General features: G+C 40.5%; 1 protein-coding gene across 1 annotated transcript in view; it reads right to left on the reverse strand.

Moving 5' to 3' along the window:
- The window catches only part of PCCA (propionyl-CoA carboxylase subunit alpha), a 337509-nt gene that overhangs the window by 232469 nt on the left and 83697 nt on the right, over positions 1-21343 (reverse strand). Inside the window, exon 8 of the mRNA XM_020898588.2 lies at positions 1107-1143. Coding sequence (XP_020754247.1) covers positions 1107-1143 — 37 coding nt within the window. The remainder of the gene's footprint in view (positions 1-1106; positions 1144-21343) is intronic.

Below are 21343 nucleotides of genomic sequence, written 5' to 3' on the forward strand. Positions count from 1 at the left end.
TGTTGATTTTCTTAAGACATAAACCCCAAAACAGTCCCATATAGTTCAACTTATTCAGAATCTAGCAAATTTTCCTGTGAAGTACTGAAATGCTTTTTGAAACTGTTGATGAGCCTGAAGAAATGATTAAATGAAGAGCTGTTACAGTCAGATAAAATAAGATTTTCTGGGGCCTGGTCTCAAGTCCAGGACTTGAGTCAAATCAGCCAAATCAATGCTCTCCGAATGAATAAAATAACTCTAAACAATCAATCTAATGAGAAAACAGGACTAAAGAAATGTTAATGTGCGGTGCTGAAAAGCTTGGCTCTATCAGTCCAGAAATGCTAAGACGCTGGGAATTCCTAGCTATCAAACACTGTCTAATCTCTCTCATATTCCTACAAATTTTTATCAAATGTAAACAAATATGAACTGATTAATACAACACTGCAGTTATTCAACAGTAGCACTAATCCATGATAATGGTAGGCCCTTGCATTTTCTTAATTACCAGGTACTAAAAGTACACTAGTTGTCAAGAGTGCCGGGGATATTTTTAAAAATAAAAAGTCAGGAAGCACTGGCCCAGTGCAATTACACATAAAACAGACAAGTAAAACAGTCATTAAAATGCTCTTCAGTTTACCTTTTACTCCAATATAGAATATTTTGTTCTAATCATGCACATTCTATTTTCTCTTTCCTAGCAAGATTATAAAGTTGATATTTAACATCTTAGGAAAAGGTAAAAACTTGAAGAGCCTTGTCAAAGAGGAAATCCTCATTTTAATCATGAGTGCCCTTAAGTAACTTGCGGTTGACTCCATATATATAAACTTACATTCCATCCAGTCTCAAGAACGATTAAGATAATTCCTTCTTTTAATTAGCCAGTGACTTCATCTTACAAAAGAACTATCATGAAGGTCAAACTAATCTTTTAAGTTCACATTAATAATAGAATATGGTGATGCTGCTGATAAATTCTTCCAGAGGAAAAACTCATCAGAAACCTGAAACTATTAAAGTACTATTTGCTCTCTAGGAATTAGGTATTACGTGTTTACTCAACCGTATCTGCTGAAAGACATAGAAACTCGACCAAAGTTAATTTAAGAACTTACCAATTTCCCTTGCAATTCTGACAGCTTCATCTGCATCCTGAAAAAAGCAGGAAATGAGACTCAACATTAATCCCATCAGCCATTGCACAATGTCTTTAGGGCAGTCATATATTGCACTACTGTCTCCTCCGATTCATTTAATGTTCAATTTTACAACCTTCTAACTCTTTTCAGTCAGAGAAATGTAAAATTAATACCATAAGTGGAATGTAAATTCTACCTCATCATTATTATATTAAGAAACTCAAAGCAGTTGGAAATGAGCTGGCAGGAAGCACTACCAGAAATGCCAAATGACTTGGTGCAGTGGCTGGAATTTAAGGGCAGAATTTAGATGTTTACAATCAATACTGAATCATAAATCAGATCATTAAAGCTTGTCCACAGCCAGCGTGTTTCTGTCTCTGATATTTATACGTCATGTTTTCCTTGATTCTGTCAGCAGGGGGAGTTGATTCTCTATTGTTTGGGACGAGCTCCACAGATTTTCCAGAAATAAAATAACTAAATTTCCAGTATCTATAGGAATTGCCAATTGTTCCCCTCAAAAAAATTCCTTTAGTAATCTCCATTACCTTTTTTCTCATCCTTTTTCCGGGTACATAATTTTATCTTTACCAGTTGCACCTTGTTAATAGAAATTTAAAATCTTAAATTCCATGAACTATCTAGTGGGGGGAAAACTTCCCAAAAGCCAAGAAAAGGAAATGCATTCTAAAACAGCCCACAGTAACACTGTAAGTTAACTTTATTTCAATAACAAATAAAACAGTACAAGGTAAGAGTTTATGAATGCAAGGATTAGTCATTGCTAAATAGCCACCAATGCTATTATTGAATGCACAAAAACTTGCCTTGAATCTAAACTATTTCATTGATCATTAACTCTCACCTAACATGCCCAACATAGGACATTCCTGATACATTTCCCCCATAAACAGCAAAGGAAAGCTGAAAAGATGTTAAATTCAAGTAAATCCTAGTAAATTTAACTTTTTAAATAATCTGGTGACGTAAACTATCACAAGGAATGACGGTAATGTTTTGAAACCACTGGCTGGTAAGATAGCCTGAATTTTTGGAAAATAAACTATCAAAGTAAATGCTGGTAGTTTTTTTTTTAAGCTTTTACATTAATACTTCATAAAAATGTAGAGTAACCAAGTCAGATTCCTCCCCCCAAAATGGGGGGCGGGGGATGTTTATAACTGGTTCATTCATGTCTAATAAAAAAAAAAAAATCTTCCTTAAAAGTCTTCAGTACCTAATAACATCCCCTGAATAAGGAGGTTGGCAGGGGAAGTTGTCAGAAAAATTTAATTTCCTTTCATTAGCCAGTCTGCTCCACAAATAGGTGCTTGTTAAGTTCAAAGCGGTCCTGAAAGCGACATCAGTTTTAAGTCTTTTTTTTTTTTAAACTCCAAGCAGTCACATCTGCTAATGAGATTTTCCAAATAACAATTGTTTTCAAGTCAGAGATAAATCTATACTTCCCATTCTATCCCCTCCCTGCAAAAAAAAAAAAAAAAAATCAAGGTTTGCTGCTCTATCACACCTTGCTGTTTTCGCTGACCCTACATTCTCCAAATTTTAGCTTAAAGGGATAAAATTCCATGAGAAGGGTCATTTAAGAATGTCAGTGGCTTCCACACACTGAGTTTGAAGGTTCTTTGTTCAAGCCACTGACAGTTATTGGAGAATACTTCCCCTTAACAGCCTCTCCGTCAGGAAGTGTTAAACCAGCCAAATGCAGACAATTAGTGCCTCGCGAACAAAATACAGGAAGAGTGCTGGCTGACGGAGACTGGATTATAAGAAGTCTAGAAGGAAACTTTTAACGTGTCTTTTCTTTCAAACGTGTAATAGTATATTTGCAAAAGATATTCAAAGGAAAAAAAATAAACCCTGCTATCTAAAAGGCTCATTACCTCGAGAGAACAGGCAAATATTAGCTCATTAGTAATATTTTAACATGCATGTATATATAAATATTATGGGGATGGACTGTGTACAGAGAGAGGTAACATTTACACAAAGCGAAACTTCCAAAAATTCTTCAGCTGCTACAAATCCAACTCTTGTATAAACCACCACAAAATAATCTTGTGTTTTAACTAATCAGTAATGCTTAAGTTATCCTACTACAAAAAGCAAATTCACTAAATGATCTTCCAAGTAAAATCAAATAGTCTTTAAAATTAGCTTTTCACTAGTCATTCATTCACTGAAGAATTATTTTGTTGAGAACATATCATGTACTAGACACTAAAAACCTCTATTACTAGTTTCAATAATAAACTATTAAGTATACCTGGCTCCAATATGTTCTTTCAGCACATAGTTTATATATTTATAAAACTACTTTTAAAGGGATAAAAAGCCCAATATAGTTCAAAATTCAATGGCACTGACACATCCCAAAGTGCAACTTCCTTGTAGGGCTGAAAGTGAGGGAGGTTGAGAGTCGCTCAGTTGTGTCTGACTCTTTGCAACCCCAGTGGACTGTAGTCCGCCAGGCTCCTCTATCAATGGGATTCTCCAGGCAAGAATACTGGAGCAGGTTGCCATTTCCTTCTCCAGGGGATCTTCCCGACCCAGGGATCAAACCAGGGTCTCCCACATTGCAGGCAGATTCTTTCCCATCTGAGCCACCCAGGGAAGCCCTCCCTACAAGGCTAGAGGTAGAAAAACATTTCTTAGTAAAAAAGAACTAAATTGACAAGATCTTTAGACCAACAGTCATCAGGAAAACTGGGCAAAGGATTAAGTAAGAAGTTTATCTTAAATGAAATTTAAAAGGATAACATATAAAATATGTTCAACTGTAGTCACAATTACGAGACACTACTTTTCATCCACCAGAGTTTGAGAAGAGCCAAGAGCAGTGATCTGAAGGAGAACTAGCACTACTCTCCCTACTGGGTATAATCTTTTTAAAAAGAAATGGTCAGAATCTATCAAAAATTTGAGGGCATACATCTTTTGACCCAGAAATTTCATTTTGGAGAAGTGTATCCTACAGATACACCCACATGCATGCACAAAGAGATATATATATAAAGACATTTATTATTTTCACTTAGTTGGTGGTGGTTTGGTAAGGAAAGAAAATCAGAAGGAAAAAAAACAATTTAAAAGGCCTTAACTAAGGGAGCTGGTAAACTGGTACCATAAATGGTACACATATCGACATGGAATACTACACAGCCTTTGAAAAAATGAGGTTGCTCCGTATGTTCTTATTCATCCATTTGTGCATTAATTAGGAAAATATTTACTGGGCAATATTACATAAAATAGATTTTGCCCTCACGGAACATACAGCCGAATAAGGGAAACAGGAGAGAGTAAACAAATCAACTAGGACTTGAAATAAATGTTACATGGAAACCAAAGGGACAGAGTGAGCCAGGAAGAGGGAGAACCCATTTTAGAAAGACTGCTCAGACAGGGGACTTCCAAAGTAAAATTTAAACTGAAACCCGAAGGGACCAGCAGTTAGCCACCATGGGAAAATTAAAAAGGAAGAATTCTAGACAAAAGGAACAACATGTATGAAAACCCTAGACTAGAAAGCTCGGTACAGATGCACAGTAAGGATGTGGCAGAAAAGCGCAGGAGGAGGCATCAATACAGGTAGAAGGTGTAGTCTGTTCTGAGAGGACCTTATGGGATTCGGTCCCAGTTCAAATGCCTTGGCACTAGGCAGAAGAAATATGGTTCAGATTTAGGTTTCAAGAAGATAACTCTCACACACTAAAGAGATGCAAAATATGACATACACTGTGGGAGGAAAGGAAAGTTAGAGGACAACAAACAGCCTCATCTACCTTAAGACAGAAAACCATACATCAATGCTTATAAAAACTTAAGTATGGACATATTAAAAAACTCTGCTTGAGTTACTGCTCAAAAATAGGACTGAAAGCTGGGGGGAAAGGGGGAACTTTTACGTCTCATTGCATACCCTTAGTTTCACATTGAACTTTTAAAAAAAAAAAACATAAAGATAAAAATTTCACACTATGTTCATAATTCAAAAATTAAATCAGGGCTTCCCTGATGGCTCAATGGTAAAGAAGCTACCTGCCAATACAGGGGACACAGGCTCGACCCCTGGTCCGGGAAGAGCTCACACGCCAGGGGACACCTAAGCCCGTGTGCCCCAACTACGGAGCCAGAGCGCTAGAGCCTGGGAGCCGCCCCGAGAGAAGCCACCGCAGTGAGGAGCCCCAGCACCCCGACACAGAGCAGCCCCGCTCACCGGAACTGGAGAAAGCCCAGGCGCGATATCAAAGACCCAGCGGAGCCACGGACAAAACAAATCCTGCTTAGAAAGCCAATCCACCACACCTGAGGGAGTCATTCAAACGATCTTCCTAGTGATTTCCAGAGCATTAACTGTTAACAAAACACAGTGGTGGTGGTGGTTTAGTTGTTCGGTCATGTCCAACTCATGCGACCCCACGGACAGCCTCCCAGGCCAGGATACTGGGGTGGGTTGCCATTTCCTTCTCCAGGGGATCTTCCCGACCCAGCGACTGAATCTGGGTCTCCTGCACTGGCAGGTGAGTTCTTTACTGCTGAGCCACCAGAGAAGCCCCACAAAATACAGTATATTCCCCATATCTGCTTCGAATTTTCATGACTTCTCACTGCCTCAGAGCCAAATTTCAGCTCCTCCACTCGGCTTCCATACTAGTGCCTGTCATTCTGAGCCACCAGTCCATCCGAGACTCTCTATCCCAACGCCAGGCACTCCCTCCAGCCTTTCCTCAACCAGGGCTCAGTCAGAAACTCTGTGCACCTTCACCAAACGAACTCAGAGTACAGCATGTCCCACACAGGCCCTGAAGGCACAGGAGAGGAAAAGAAAGCCTCCTCTGCAATTGTCAAAAAGTATATTACACCCCAGCCCTCGTGTAATCTGTATCAGGACTTCCCTGGTAGCATCTACCTACAATGCGGGAGACCTGGGTTCGATCCCTGGGTTGGGAAGATCCGCTGGAGAAGGAATCTATAGCCTAGAGGAAAAGACAGATCTTAAACATGACTGCACAGCAGCTAAGAAATCAGTACCGAGAGGCATGCTGCAGGCGCAAAGAGGGCACGTGACCACAGGGGATCTCAAACTCAAAAACGGTCTCAGGAAGCTTCTCAGATGTAGTGACTTTGAAAAGAGACCTAGGAAATGAAGTCACAGTGGAACACAGTCAAGGAGGCTGGGGCCTGAGAGTCAGCCCACTGCAGAGTGAGGCAAGGCCTCACGAAAAAGCAAGAACTCCAGCTTAAGAGCAAGGAAATGAGGGGGATTGCTTTGGCAGCCTTTGGCAGACTTTTAGCGTAAAATTTACTTATTGTTTGTGTATTGTCTTACCCCGTGTAGCCCCTGATCCCAATAAAAGGCAAGCTCCAGAAGAGTAGAAATCTCTGACCCGTTTGCTCAGCAATATATTTTCAGTGCCTAGAACAGTGCCTGGCACATGCAAGAAACAGCTGTTGAGTGCAAGACCGAATGAAGGAAGGAGCAGATGAATTCTTTAGAGAGGCGAAAGGGATCTGTGGAGTCCAGCCGGGAATCAGCAGTTTAAGTGAGAGACAAATGACCATTTTCTCTTAAAGTGAGGGGTGCTTGCTTCAAGCTTCACCTAGACATCACTCTCTTTAGAAAGCCTCTCCAGTCCGATGCCAGGTTAGGCGTCATTGCCCTGTGATCACATTACACTCTGCCCCTCCATTAGGACGGCCCCTGCCACACTTCATCTCCAGGAGCGCCGTGACTAGCTCACTCGCTCTCTCTGCTGAGTCCCCAGAGCTTAGCAAATCAACACAGCACTTGCTGAATGAATAAACAACCATCCATCAGCCTCCAAAGAAATCAGTCTGTTGTGACAAGACGATCCCTTGAATGACTGACTCCAGTGCCAACAGCACTTCTCACCTCAGGAGCACCGACGTTAGAAGGGGGTGAACCTGTATCCAGAGAGACCGAGCGGCTGGTCCAAACTCCCATGATACACAGGAAGGGGGTGCTGTGCACTCATCAGGAGCAGGGGCTCAAGAGCCAGACAGGCTCCGGTTCTGCCCTAACATTTTGATGAATGAAATTCTGTCAACACCGGGCAAAACCAACTCCGGGTATTCACCTCACGTTTTAATACTCAGTCAGGCACTTTTCTCACTGTATCAGACAATTTCAAGTTTTGAAACTTATGTTTTCAAAAAAAAAAAAAAACTACTCTTAAAAAGAAATATATAATTCTATCCATATAAGGATTTTTAAATAAACATTTCATTAATTTTTTTTAAAAAGTCAAACTTTACGTGGTAGTTAGCTTTCAAAATGAAGGGTCACAGCTTGAGTTATACTAAAAACTAATAGAAAGCAGGTACACCTCAACTTAAAGATATTAAACTTTATTTGATAAAAATGTAAAATAAGTATTAAACATCATTTTACCAAATACACTTTGCTCTTTACTTATATAAAATAAATCTCTTTTAAGCAGAACATCCTTACTTCTTCTACTTCACAAACTTGGCAATATTTGAAGAAAAAGTTCAACACTCTTACTTTAGAACATCCTTAAGACAGTCCTCACATCTCTCAAGTGGACACTAATCCCCTTGAAATGGAAAAAGAGCCAAATATTAAAATTTAAACAGAAAGAACAAAACAAATTTGATGCTATTGCTTCCCTTAATTTTCAACTGAAGTATCTACAATATTTTCGTTTTAATATCAAAGCAATAAAATTAAGAAAACACAGAAAAGTACAAAGATAAAAGAAAAACATATTAAGAATAGCAATAATCCTGATGACTTCAACTCAAGAGGTAGGAGAAACGATCCAATGACATCACTTGATTTTCTTCCTTAAGCAATAAAAATTCCTGTCATTCATTCTGTAATCCCAACCTGTCTGGAACTAAACTCAGTTTCTAAAGTTATTTAATGCATGGAAATACTGATGAGGAAAGCATTAAGCTATAAATTCTAAAACAGCAGTTCAAGAAATGGAGAAAGAGAAAAGAAGCCAACAGAACCAGTAACCATTTCTTCTACTCCTCTATTTTAGCACAACTTGCATTAAGTGAGCTTTATCATCTAACCAAAGAATAAAACAGTGAAAAATTCTGTTTTACAGAGAATATGGTGGGAAGGGTAAGTGATGTTGCTATAACCAAGTAAGTGAAAGTGAAATTGCTCAGTTGTGTCCGACTCTTTGCCACCCCATGGACTAAGGCCTACCAGGCTCTTTCCATGGAATTTTCCAGGCAAGAGTACTGGAGTGGGTTGCCATGCCCTTCTCCAGGGGATCTTCCAGATGCAGGGATCAAACCTGGGTCTCCTGCACTGCAGGCAGACGCTTTCCCGTCTGAGTCAACAAGGAAGCCCTAAGTAAGGAGATCACAAACATGTAAAAAGAAGCTAAAAAAGAACTGGCTGCCTTTTCTTGCAAGCCTAATATACCTGCTGGGTTTCCCTGGTGGCTCAGCTGGTAAAGAATCTGCCTGCAATGCAGGAGACCTGGGTTCAATTCCTGGGTTGGGAAGATCCCCTGGAAGAGGGCATGGCAACCCACTCCAGGGGAGAATCCCACGGACAGAGGGGCCTGGTAGACCACAGTCCAGATGCAACTGAGCAACTAACCACAGTGTACCTGTTAATGGTCTACAGCACCCACCTGTGAGGCAGGGAGGCCCAGTAGCTAAGAGCAAAGATGCTGGGGCCAAAAGGCATGGGCTCCGATGAGGACTCATTGATAGTGAATGTGTTACCTACCAGTGGGCCTCTCTGGAATTAGGTTTTCTCATCTGTAGGATGGACACAGTATCTCATAGGGGTTATTAAGAAGATGAAATCAGTAACAGATGAAACACAATAGAACAGAGTCTGGCAAGAAGTAAGCACTCAGGATGGGCAATCTGATAAAATGGGCAGCCCAGACCCCCAACTATCAAGTGTGGTTCTCTCCTGCCTGGCCCTGGGTGTTCTATCCTGGGATCATCACTCATTCTGAAACTGCATGTTACAGAATACAGAACTAATACTGGCGCTACAACACTTCAAAAAATGTGTCTAGGGAACCTCCGATGCACTTGCCTGGATCAGCTGATCTGCATGCTCTTCCAAGTGGGGGAGCAGGGCTTGTCTTGGGTGGGGAAGGGAAGCAAAATCTGTAACAAAGATGCAGATTCAAATAGTCCTCCCTGACACCGGACACCCCATTTCTTTCTACAGTGATGCTGGTGTCAAATACCACCTCCACCATCTGCAATTCAGACCACACCTCTCCTCCCTCTCTCACCACAGCCAGCCTACTTACCAACCCCAAATTCTGGGCTCACTGGACGCGAGCCCTGCTACTCATCCCTACGGGAAGCTATCTGGGAGTTTACTTACATCAGCTGGTTTTTGAACAAAATATTGACTGCTTTTGAAGAAAAAAAAACCCACTGCTTCAAGACATTATGGGGGAATGTTCTATCTGTGCACAAAAAGCTATACACCCTCTGTTCAGTTCAGTCACTCAGTCGTGTCCGACTCTGCAACCCCACGGACTGCAGCACACCAGGCTTCCCTGTCCATCACCAACTCCGGGAGCTTAATACACCCTCAAGTCATATACAAAAGTAAAGCAGAACTTCCAACAATCCTGGGTTCAAGAAATAGGCTCCCTCTGATGTGTTTTCCAGGTAACTCCGAGTCAAACAGAAGGCTCTTTCTGCTTAATTTATTTGCAAATCTAAATTTTAGCACACATTTCTCTAATTGTAAAACAGCGTAATAAACATGGCTGAATGAACCTTTTTTTGTTTTCAAAAATATAAAGCCTCTGAAGCATCATAAGGAAAGTTACTATTTGTTTAGCAGGGAAAAAGGATACTGATGTCTAATAGAATACTTTTTGATTACTAGGAAAGAGCTTTTCTTTTTTGGTTTTCTAAATGAACACTAGTTTTTTGTAGTTATTATTTGGCTCTTTCTACTAAAGCAAAAGTGCAGTGTTGAAAATCTGGCTAATGAGGTGATAAAAATAATTACTACCATGAACCTACAGTATTAACCTCGTTCAACTACATAATCATAACTCTGAGATGCAAATATTACTGTTCTCTCTTACAGAGCAACAGAAACTCAGATAAGTTTAATAAATATCCCAGGAAAAAGGTAGGTATTAGAACCAAACAAAGCAATTTAACCACTGGTGATTCCTCCCTCTGCTTCACCCCTGACATCTAAGGGATCATGAAATCATCAACCTCCAGCGTTTCCCCACACTGCATACTTGGCTCCATCCTAACATCTTACTTTAGGCCCCCATCATTTCTTGTCTGGATTAAAGGAAATGCATTCTAATTGGCCCACCAACCTCAAGCTTTGCACTGTTCTAATCCATTTTCCACATCACAAATCTAAATAAGTTTTCTAATTCCACAATTTTGATGTTAGCTCTTCTACATGAAACCAGAGACTCCCAAAGTCACAAAAATGATGCCCAAGCACAGCATTCGAGGCCACACGTGGGCTCAGTCACTCAGTTGTGTCCGACTCTGCAACCCCATGGACTGTAGCCCACCAGGCTCCTCTGTCCGTGGGATTTCCCAGGCAAGAATGCTGGAGTGGGCTGCCGTTTCCTCCTCCAAGGGAATCTTCCCGACCCAGGGATCGAACCCACCTCTCCTGTGTCTTCTGTGCTGCGGGTGGATTCTTTACCACCGAACCACCAGGGAAGCCCCGAGACCACACATATCTGGGCCCTAATTATCTGTTCAGCCCCATCTTACTACAGCCCCTCACAGGGCATCCCCACAGTTTTTTAAAGCTCCCTTGGCTGCCCAGCTCTGACAAGGTATTTTCCCTGACCATAATGGTGTGTTTCCATCATTAGCCTGACTTTTTTAGCTAGCTCACTGCTACTCAGACTTCAGGTATCACTTAAATGTCCTTCCCGTGGACGTTCTGCCGTGACGCCCTGAAACGAGGTTAGGGGCCCCTCCTACATGGGCCCCACACACTCTTAGCCTCACGTTACCAGAATGTATTAAACTGCCTGTCTACTTGTAGGTCTCCCTGAGGGGAGCTGAAGCTCTTTGAATTCAGGGTCTGTGGCTGGTTGGTTTTTTTCGTTACTGTTACTGTTTGGCTAAACAAGTATTTGGGATTCCAACCCTGTCTACCAGTGGCTTCAGAAAAACACTCCATTCTGTTCTCAAGCCCCTGAGATCTGGTTAGTAAGATACTGAATACAATGAAAGGCAAATACTTGATACCAGATGAGGACCTGAACACTTGACTACTTTAAGTAACACTTGAACATAACATTAGTTTCTCTCATGAAACAGCCACTCAAGCACAAGACAAAAGGAAATCATTCCAGACAACTCCTTACGTACAACACACAATGGTTTAAAAGAATAAGGTAAACCATCTCCATGGAACCTCCAAATAACATTCAATTATTCAAACAGAAAAGGAACAAAGGTTTTAAAGAGAGATATAACACGCTGACACCACATTAATCTACTCAAGCACTTGGAGGGGGAAAAGGTAGAATACAGTTGCCAAGAAAAAGAACTGCCTTAAAAATACCACAGATCAAGGGGGGTAAGAAAGAATGGATTTTAAAAAGACGGAATTCTGTATAATTAGCACATATAGTGTTCCAATGCAAGAGTACTGCTTAATGCAGTTGCTAAAACTACAAGGTATTCCAAAAATTTACACTACTTATCTGCATCAGCAAACCTCTACCTGCATAAATACCATCAAAAGCAATCTTTTACCTAACAAATCTAAACTACAAAATGTGAAAATTAGTGTAGTTTCAAATTAAAGTGGAGTTACTACATGATTCTAAAATAATCATTTAGAAGAAAAAAAATGTATCGCGTCTTATATCAGAAATAATTAAAAGCAAACTAGAAATAAAATTAGTATTAAAATGTATCTGAAAAACAAAAGGGCATTCCTTAAAATTATTTTTTAAATATTTATCTGAAAATTATATCCTACAGATTCAATTGCAGCTTAACAAATTCATTCAGACAAGAGGTGTTTGGAACTGTACACTACAGTCAAAGTAGTGTATGTACAGGCAATGAAAATCCATCATTATTTAAGAGTATTAAGAGGATCTTAAAAATCACCTAAGGCATACAAGGAGACAATAGTGAAAAGACAGTGGATTTCTTTTCCTCAAACTTTCTACTTTTCCCTATTTTCCAAATTAACAGAGGTTGGAAATTCAAATACAGTTTGTCGAGTGAAGCCTCCCTGAAAAGAAAACCAAGAACGCCTGTTGATGAAGCAAAACCAAGCTTACGATTAATAATACCTACTTCAGTAAAGGACACTATCATTTTGACGCAATTCTGGAGGTTTCTCTGGGATCAGTTCAAGCCCTGCTAAAAGCCACAGTTCAAGGTCCTAGCTTCAAAAACCACAGTGTTCCTCTGATACCCACAGAGGCCCCCACCCATGGATCTCCCAGCCACAATATGGAGAAAAATTTCACACTGGGGAGAGCACCAAAAAAACCAACATTTTTTTGTTCAAAGCCCATAAGACCAAGTTCATTGGGAAACCGACGAGCATGTGACCTGTAAGTTCCACCTTCATGCAGGCTCCAGAAGCCAGTGACTTCAGAAGGTTTCAAGGGTATTCAAACAGGACAAAATTTGCCTGGAAACCCTTATCAAAACTTTAAGGACTTTCCTCTGTTTTTTGTCCATGGGAGCCTGGGGCTGGTAGATCTCCCTTCCAAATGCTCAGCCACCAAGACCCTGCACATAGTAAGGTCTCTGATAAGAGATGGCCAACCATGATTTGATAAGCCAGTATAAGACATTCATAGGAGGTCTGTCTCAGGCTGCCTGTGCTGTGAGTCAGACTGCTTCTCGTCAAACATATTAAATCTGTAACTCAAACTCCTGTTCTTATCTTTCTACATGGCATGATTTCACCAAGCATAATTCAGAATTACAACAGATTCTTTTGAAAGCTTTTGGTATGAGTGGTTCATTTGAGAGGCACCTTAAGGAAAAACAGGGGTTTGCAAACTCTCAAACATCTAGAGTTTCGCATTTTTTAAATCAACATGAAGACGCTTCCAGAAGAAATTCAAATGCCAAATTTGTTTCCTTATGAAATTCCTTATGAAATCAGATGCTCCCATTCCAGACATTAATATAGTCTTCTGATAAAGACACTGGCAGATTTTGTAACCAGAAGTGACAATCAGTAAACAATTGCTCGGTATTAGCCAAGATAATGAAGAAAAAGACTATAATAGACAGTGTTTCAAAAGTGAATCAAGTACCCATTTCACCCATCAACTCAAAAGAAGAAATTTCACTAATTCCTAATTATTGATACTGCTGGTCCACTATCAACCTTAAATCCCACCATTGTCACACAAGCCCTCTCTGAGTGTCAACAAAGTACTCAGATAATGGGTATCTCTAATACTTGTCACGTTTTCCGTGTGCCAGCACTCAGCTTTGAATCTTTATTCAAGGAACATTCTGGAGAAGGAAATGGCAACCCACTCCAATATTCTGGCCTGGAAAATCCCATGGATGGAGGAGACTGGCAGGCTACTGTCCATGGGGTCACAAAGAGTCAGACACAACTGAGCAACTTCACTTCTCCTTCCTCCTATGAGACACTATACTCATTGACTCATAAAAGAGAACGCAAATAGAATTTTTAGATCAAATGCTCTCCTAATGACCTCTACCTTGAACTCCTGAGGACTCTGCTACTCATTAAGACAGAATTAATTTGGACCCCAAGCCCAAACTGAATATCTCAAGAAGGCCAGATTTCTTATTATATATATATATATATATATATATATACATACACACATGTACACACATACCATTATACTGGAAGAAGTATTAGGGCTGAATAGATCAAGGTTCAGAAAACCACTACCCAAATGCTGGGCTTTCCTGGTGGCTCAGATGGTAAACAATTTGCCTGCAATGAAGGAGACCCGGGTTCAATTCCTGGGTCAAGAAGATCTGGAGAAGGAAATGGCTACCCACTTGAGTATTCTTGCCTGGAGAATTCCATGGACAGAAGAGCCTGACAGACTAAAATTCACAGAGTCACAGAGAGTCGGACACGACCGAGTAACTAACACATTCAAACTCTCTGAGATGAGAATGTAAGGAAGGACGAAAACCCAATAGCTGACAGCCTAATCAAGAAGACACTTATCATGCTCTTCTTGGGGTCTTTCAAGGCTGGAATCAAGGTACGGGCCAGACAGCATTTTCATTTAGAGGCTCAACTGGGGACAAATTCAACATCATTAAAGGGCCTGGCAGAATTTATTTCCTTGTAGCTGGAGAACTGATGGCCCCCCCTTTCTGCTGGCTCGGAATGGAGATCACCTTCACTTTGATCCTTGGACAGTGTCTGCCATTCACTGCTGTGTGGCTTTCCTCAACATGGCTGCTGCCTTCATCAAGCCAACACCTAGAATCTGTTCTCCAGTCTCCCAGAAAGGAGTCTTTTAGGATAAAACACAATTACAAGGAGTGACACTCAATTACTCTGCCCTATTAAAGCAAGTGAAAGCAGTGATATTTCATCACCTTTGCCATATAATGTAACTTAATGAAGGGAGTGACACGCCATCACCCTTTGCCATAGTCTTTGAGTGAGGGAGGTGAGGGAAACTGAAGAAGAGGGGATTACACAAAGGCGTGGATGCCGGGAAGGTCCTCAAAAACTTAAACACAGAATTATCCTATGACTCAGCAATTCTACTCCTGAGTATATATCCAAAAGAACTTCAAACAGATATTCAACAATATACCTGCACACAGATGTTCACAGCAACAATACTCACAATCACAAAAAAACAGAAATAATTCAAATGTCCACTAACCAACAAATAATTTCTTACAGAAACAAAAACAAGCCAAAAAAAACAAAAAAAAAAACCCAGTGGTATCGTCATGCAAGGGAATATTATTCATCCGTAAAATCAGGAATGAAATACTGATGCATGCTACAACACGAATCCTGTATTCTGTTTCACTTACTACTAAGCATATCTGAAGTTCTTATTTTCATATACAGTATTTACAGTTATAGAAGATTTATTTAATTTCCTTGTAGGTTCAAATTGTCTGGTGAAATTCTTTATATGTTTAGCTATTTTCTCCACATTCCCCCCAAATTTCTTTAACACAGTAGTCATAGTCTTTTCAGCCAATTTCAGTGTCGAGAGAGAGCACATGTGGGTCTATTCTAATGTCTGTTTTACTGTTTCTCTTGGTTTTTAGTAGTTATGTGTTCCCCTCTTTCGGTGCGTGAAATAAATAGGCACTAAATGACAGATAATTTGTATACAATGGTGTGTGTATAAACTCTATCTCCTCGAACACTATCCATCCAGCAAATATTCAGCCAGCACTCACTGTGCCAGGGACCATGTGCAAGTGATGCAGTAAAAACAGCACAACCTTTGTTAGCAAGCAGCTTACTACCCAGAGGCAGATACTTAACCCACCGCTATAGTGGGCAGAAGGGTCTATAAAACGGGTTGCTGCTATACACCGTCCCTCTGTTACCTCCTCTCTCCCTGGATCACTCAGTCACGGAATTCCACACTGTTTACTCAACATCAAGTACTCTTTAACCTCAATACTTTGGCACTTGTGAACAGTTTCTACTCAGTAAACCTTGTATTTCTCCCTGATTATCACATGACACGCCCTGTGACGTCCTTAGATGGCTCGCAAAGCCTCGCTAAAAAATGTGAATAAACTCTACCCTAGAGCATGCCCTTTCCCCGTTCCCTGTCCTATGTTTCTTATTTTTTATATATTGTTTGTCTCCTTCTATAGCGTATTTTCTATGAGGGCAGGAATAGTTTGGTGGTTTTGGTCTATTTTGATCCCTACTATATCCAGGCACTTCAAACAATGTTAGACAAACAGCATGCACTTGTTAAATATCTACTGAATAGATGAGTAAATAAATTGTTTTAAACATGACAAATGAAGTATAGGGTTGTTGTTGTTCAGTCACTAAGCTGTGTCCAACTCTCAGTGACACCACTGCCTGAAGCTGTCTTTCACCCCAGGCTGCCCTACACTTCACTATCTCCTGGAGTTCACTCAGACTCACGTCCACTGAGTCATTGATGCCATTCAACCAGCTCATCCTCTGTTGCCCGCTTCTCCTCCTACCTTCCATCTCTTCCACCGAGTTGGTTCTTAGCATCAGACAGCGAAAATACTGGAGTCCCAGCTTCAGCATTAGTGCTCTCAATGAATATTCAGCTTCAGCACTAGTGCTCACAATGAGTATTCAGGGTTGATGTCCTTCAGGCTGACTGGTTCCATCTCTGCGCTAAGAGACTCCTAAGGGTCTTCTCCAGCACCATGGTTAGGAAGCATCACTTCTTTGGCGCTCAGCCTTCTTCATGGTTCAACTCTCACATCCATACATGTCTACTGGAAAATCCATAGCTGTGACTATACAGACCTTTGTCAGCAAAGTCATGTCTCTGCATTTTAATATGCTGTCTAGGTTGATCATAGCTTTTTTTCCAAGGAGCAAACGTCTTTTCATCTTGTGCTGCAGTCACTGTCCACAGTGATTTTGGAGCCCAAGAAAAGAAAATCTGGCACTATTTCCATTTTTACCGCATCTATTTGCCATGAGGTGATGGAACTAGATGCCATGATCTCAGTTTTTTGAATACAGTACTTTAGGCCAGCTTTTTCACTCTCCTCTTTTACTTTCATCAAGAGGTTCTTTAGTTCCTCTTCACTTTCTGCCAAAAGGGTGGTGTCAACTGCATATGTGAGGTTATTGATATTTATCCCAGCAATCTTGATTCCAGCTTGTGCTTCCTCCAGTCTGGCATTTCTCATGATGTACTCTACATATAAGTTAAATAAGCAGAAAGACAACATATAGCTTTGACGTACTCTTTTCCCAATTTTGAACCAGTTCATTGTTCCATGTTTGGTTCTAACTGTTGCTTCTTGTTCTGCATACAATTTTCTCAAGAGATAGGTAAAGTGACCGGTTATTCTCATCTCTAGAAGAATTTTCCACAGTTCACTGTGATCCACACAGTCCAAGGCTTTAGCATAGTCAACGAAGCAGAAGTAAATGATTCCCTAGAATTCCCATGCTTTTTCTATGATGCAACAGGTACTGTCAATTTAATCTCTGGTTCCTCTGCCATTTCGAAATCCAGCTTGTACATCTGGAAGGTCTTGGTTCACATACTGCTAAAGTCTAGCTTGAAGAATTTTAACCATAATTTTGTTAGCATGCGAAATGACTGCAATTGTACAGCAGTTTGAACATTCTTTGGTCATTGCCTTTCTTTGGGGTTGGAATGAAAACTAACGTTTTCCAGTCTTGTGGCCACTGCTGAGTTTTCCAAATTTGCTGGCGGATAGAGTCCAGTCCTTTAACAGCATCATCTTTTAGGATATGAGATAGCTCAACTGGAATTCAATCGTCTCTACTAGGGTAATTAAGGGAAAATATATAGTAGAGGACCTAATCTAATACATACAGTCAAGCAATGCTTCTGTGAGAAATATTTTGTTTAAGTCAAGACCTAAACTATGTGGAGAAGGCAATCAAGAACAAAGACTAAAACAGAATCAACACACCCACGTCAGAATTAGGCACAGAAGTTTCAAAAATCTGAAGGATACCACAGAAGACTGGCTCATCCAACGCAAAGAGCAAGCTGACACAGTTTCAGTTTGAAGAGAGAAACACAGGAGAACTATTCAAAGGATTTAAATCAGTCATCATTGAAGAGTTTCTAGGCACAAGCATATGATCAAATCAGGATATCTGAAACATAACTCAAGTTTCAGTATCAAAAAGTAACTGGACGGGACTGAGACTGGCTACAAGGAGAGGACTTAGAAGGCTGGTGAAGTAATCCACTCCATACGGTGTTAGTTGGTACCTGGAGTTAGTGTGAGGACAAAAAAAAAGAAAGTAATAGATCAGAAAGATATTTAAGTAAGTCTCTGTAGCAGTATTTATCAACAACTCCTGAGTTTCTAGCTGGTGAAATGCTGGCATTTTCCCAGGCAGAAAAGAATGAAAAATGAGACACTTAGAGTAGGAGTCAGCAAACTTTTTTCTGAACAGGCCAGCTAGTAAATATTCCAGGCATTGTGGGTCTCTGACACAGTTATTCAACTCGGCCATTATCATGGCAAAGCAGTCACAGACACTTGTAAAGGAAAAAGCATGGCTGTGTACCAATAAAATTTTATTTACAGAAACAGGAGCTCATGGAGCCACCAAATGGCAGTCCCTGGCTAGAGAGAAGAGGATGAGGTGGGCTTCCAGCTTGTTACTTTCATGGTATCTCAATGGCATCAAGTCAACTTGTCTAAGAAGCAACTGGATATGCAGTTCTAAGGTGATATCTTTTTTAGGGCTCCAAAATCACTGCAGATGGTGACTGCAGCCATGAAATTAAAAGATGCGTGCTCCTTGGAAGGAAAGTTATGACCAACCTGTGAAAGCGAAAGTCCCTCAGTCGTGTCTGACTCTTTGTGACCCTGTGGACTATACAGTCCATGGAATTCTCCAGGCCAGAATATTGGAGTGGGTAGCCTTTCCCTTATCCAGGGAATATTACCAACCCAGGGATTGAACCCAGGTCTCCCGAATTGCAGGCAGATTCATAACCAGCTGAGCCTCAAGGGAAGCCCACCTAGACAGCATATTGAAAAGCAGAGACATTACTTTGCCAACAAAGGCCTGTCTCGTCAAAGCTATGTTTTTTCCAGTAGTCATGTATGGATGTGAGAGTTGGGCTATAAAGAAAGCCGAGCGTTAAAAAAAAAAAAAAAAGAAAGAAAGAAAGCTGAGCGCCGAAGAATTGATGCTTTTGAACTGTGGTGTTGGAGAAGACTCTTGAGAGTCCCTTGGACCGCAAGGAGATCCAACCAGTCCATCCTAAAGGAAATCGGTCCTGAATATTCATTGGAAGGACTGATGCTGAAGCTCTAATACTTTGGCCACCTGATGTGAAAAGCTGACTCATTTGAAAAGACCCTGATGCTGGGAAAGATTGAGGGCGGGAGGAGAAACGGATGACATTGGATGAGATGGTTGAATGGTATCATCGACTCAATGGACACGAGTTTGAGTAGACTCCAGGAGTTAGTGATGGACAGGGAGGCCTGGCGTGCTGCAGTCCATGGGGTCGCAAAGAGTCAGACACGACTGAGTGACTGAACTAAACTGAACTGAAGGTGATATCTACAAGAGACAACAGGTCTGAGACCTGAAACCATAAAAATAAGTTATATTGCTTAGAATGAGTCTGTACAATAAGAGAAAACTCAGAATACAATCAACATTTAAGGGACAAAATTAGGAAAAAAAAAAATCAGCATGAATGCTAAGAATGAAGCATTTAAACAAGCCAAGAATACAAAAACAAAACTAGAACTAAGAGTAATGTGCCAGAAGTATTTCAAGAAGAGTAGCCAAGAGACTGAAAGGCTTTGAAAAGATAGAGGTAAATATACATTGTACAAATGAGATAAGTACACAGTGTAACCTGTGTATGACTCAACATGTTAGCACATAAAGTTCTCCTGATCTTTCATATCTGAAATTAAATTGTGTAAGTTGTTGTGTAAGTGCCCAGAAAAAATTTCTGGGGAAATCCCTGTCCTACTTACACTTTTTATAGACCAGTCACTGAGGACAGGTTTATATTGTAAAAGATCACTGATATTTAGTCAACTATAAAACTGTCTTAAAGTAGTTCTTATTTTGTACTGTTTTTATTTTTACCTGTTATTTTTCTGTGTACTTTAGGACCCACATACTTGGAAAAGGGAATACTCTAGATATTAATAGATATTAATTAGAATACTTCCTGGTTGCTTAAAAATATATATATATATCACACTGGATTTTTCGAGAGGGAACGGTTCTGGTAACCTTCACAAAAAAAATGCCAATGGGAATGAAGAAAGGAGAAAGACGTAGACTACAGCTAAGGGGTAAAGTGTGAAAATGAAAGCGAGTGAGGACAATTCTTCTAAGGCTGTGAAAGGAAGGAGAACTAAGGCGGCAGCCGTGATGTGACAAGACGTTCCCATGCTCTCAGAAGAGGAGGAAGGCAATTTCTCTCCCTGCAAACTGGAAGCACCGCGGTGTGAGGGACCACCGGCGTCTTTTATCACCACGAGCTACTCAGTCAGCTCAGGGGTCAGTACCTTTTTGACTGATTGAGTACGTTTAACAGCAGAGATAATGGAAGGGTGCTAAAAGACAAGGAGAGTTTGAAGACATGGAAGAGAGAAAATACCATCAGTGACGACTGCGGCCCGTGAGGGCAATACAGCCTCCATCTGGGACATAAGAGGAAGAACTGGCTTTACGGAGGATGTGGAATATCTATTCATTGTATGATGAAAGAAAAACAATGGATGATTACGTATTAAGGTAAATACAGGTAAGTATGGACAAGAAGTTGAGGAAATTTCCTAATCAGGGGCCCAGCTTGCTAACTATCCTGTAATGTGTGAAATAACCCAGCACAATGATGAAGAATTGCCCAGCTCAGAAAGGGCAGTAAGAAACACAAGGTCTTGCAGACTAATTCAAATCACAAGGTCAAAGTCTACTAAGGGACTCTTCTCATTAGAAAAAAAAAAAATGACTTAATTTTTCCTTGATGGTGGGGAGAAGCGTAGAGAGGAAGGGAAGACACACACTCTGATTTCTGCCTTTCTTCCTTAGAAGCCTTCAGCTGCTGCAGAAGCTGTTGGGTTGAGGAGATGTCCTTGGGATCTAGTGACACAAAGCCATATCACCCTCCACCAGAAACACGTGTACGACTTATGTTTTATGCATATGGACAGGAGCTCGCCGGAAAGACACAGCAACATCATGTTTCAAACATTAAAGAAAAACCACCAATAGATGAAATCCGTATATCTAACAGCACATTTCTTTATCACCAAGTTTTCTCCTATGAAAGTCAAATACTCATTAAATACAATGCTTAAGTGGCTTCTTCCTCTTTTTAACTTGTGCCATTCAAAATAATCCAAGTGTAAACAACATGGATTTTTTTTTTAATCCAACATGAATATTTTAAAAAGCAAAAACTGCATTTTATTTTACACTTTGGACAAAATGTTTGACCTCAGGACATGTACTGGAAAGATTAGAGTAAAACAGTTTCTCA

This window comes from Odocoileus virginianus, chromosome 8 (assembly GCF_023699985.2).
Source record: "Odocoileus virginianus isolate 20LAN1187 ecotype Illinois chromosome 8, Ovbor_1.2, whole genome shotgun sequence".
In the NCBI taxonomy this organism is placed as follows: Eukaryota; Metazoa; Chordata; class Mammalia; order Artiodactyla; family Cervidae; genus Odocoileus; species Odocoileus virginianus.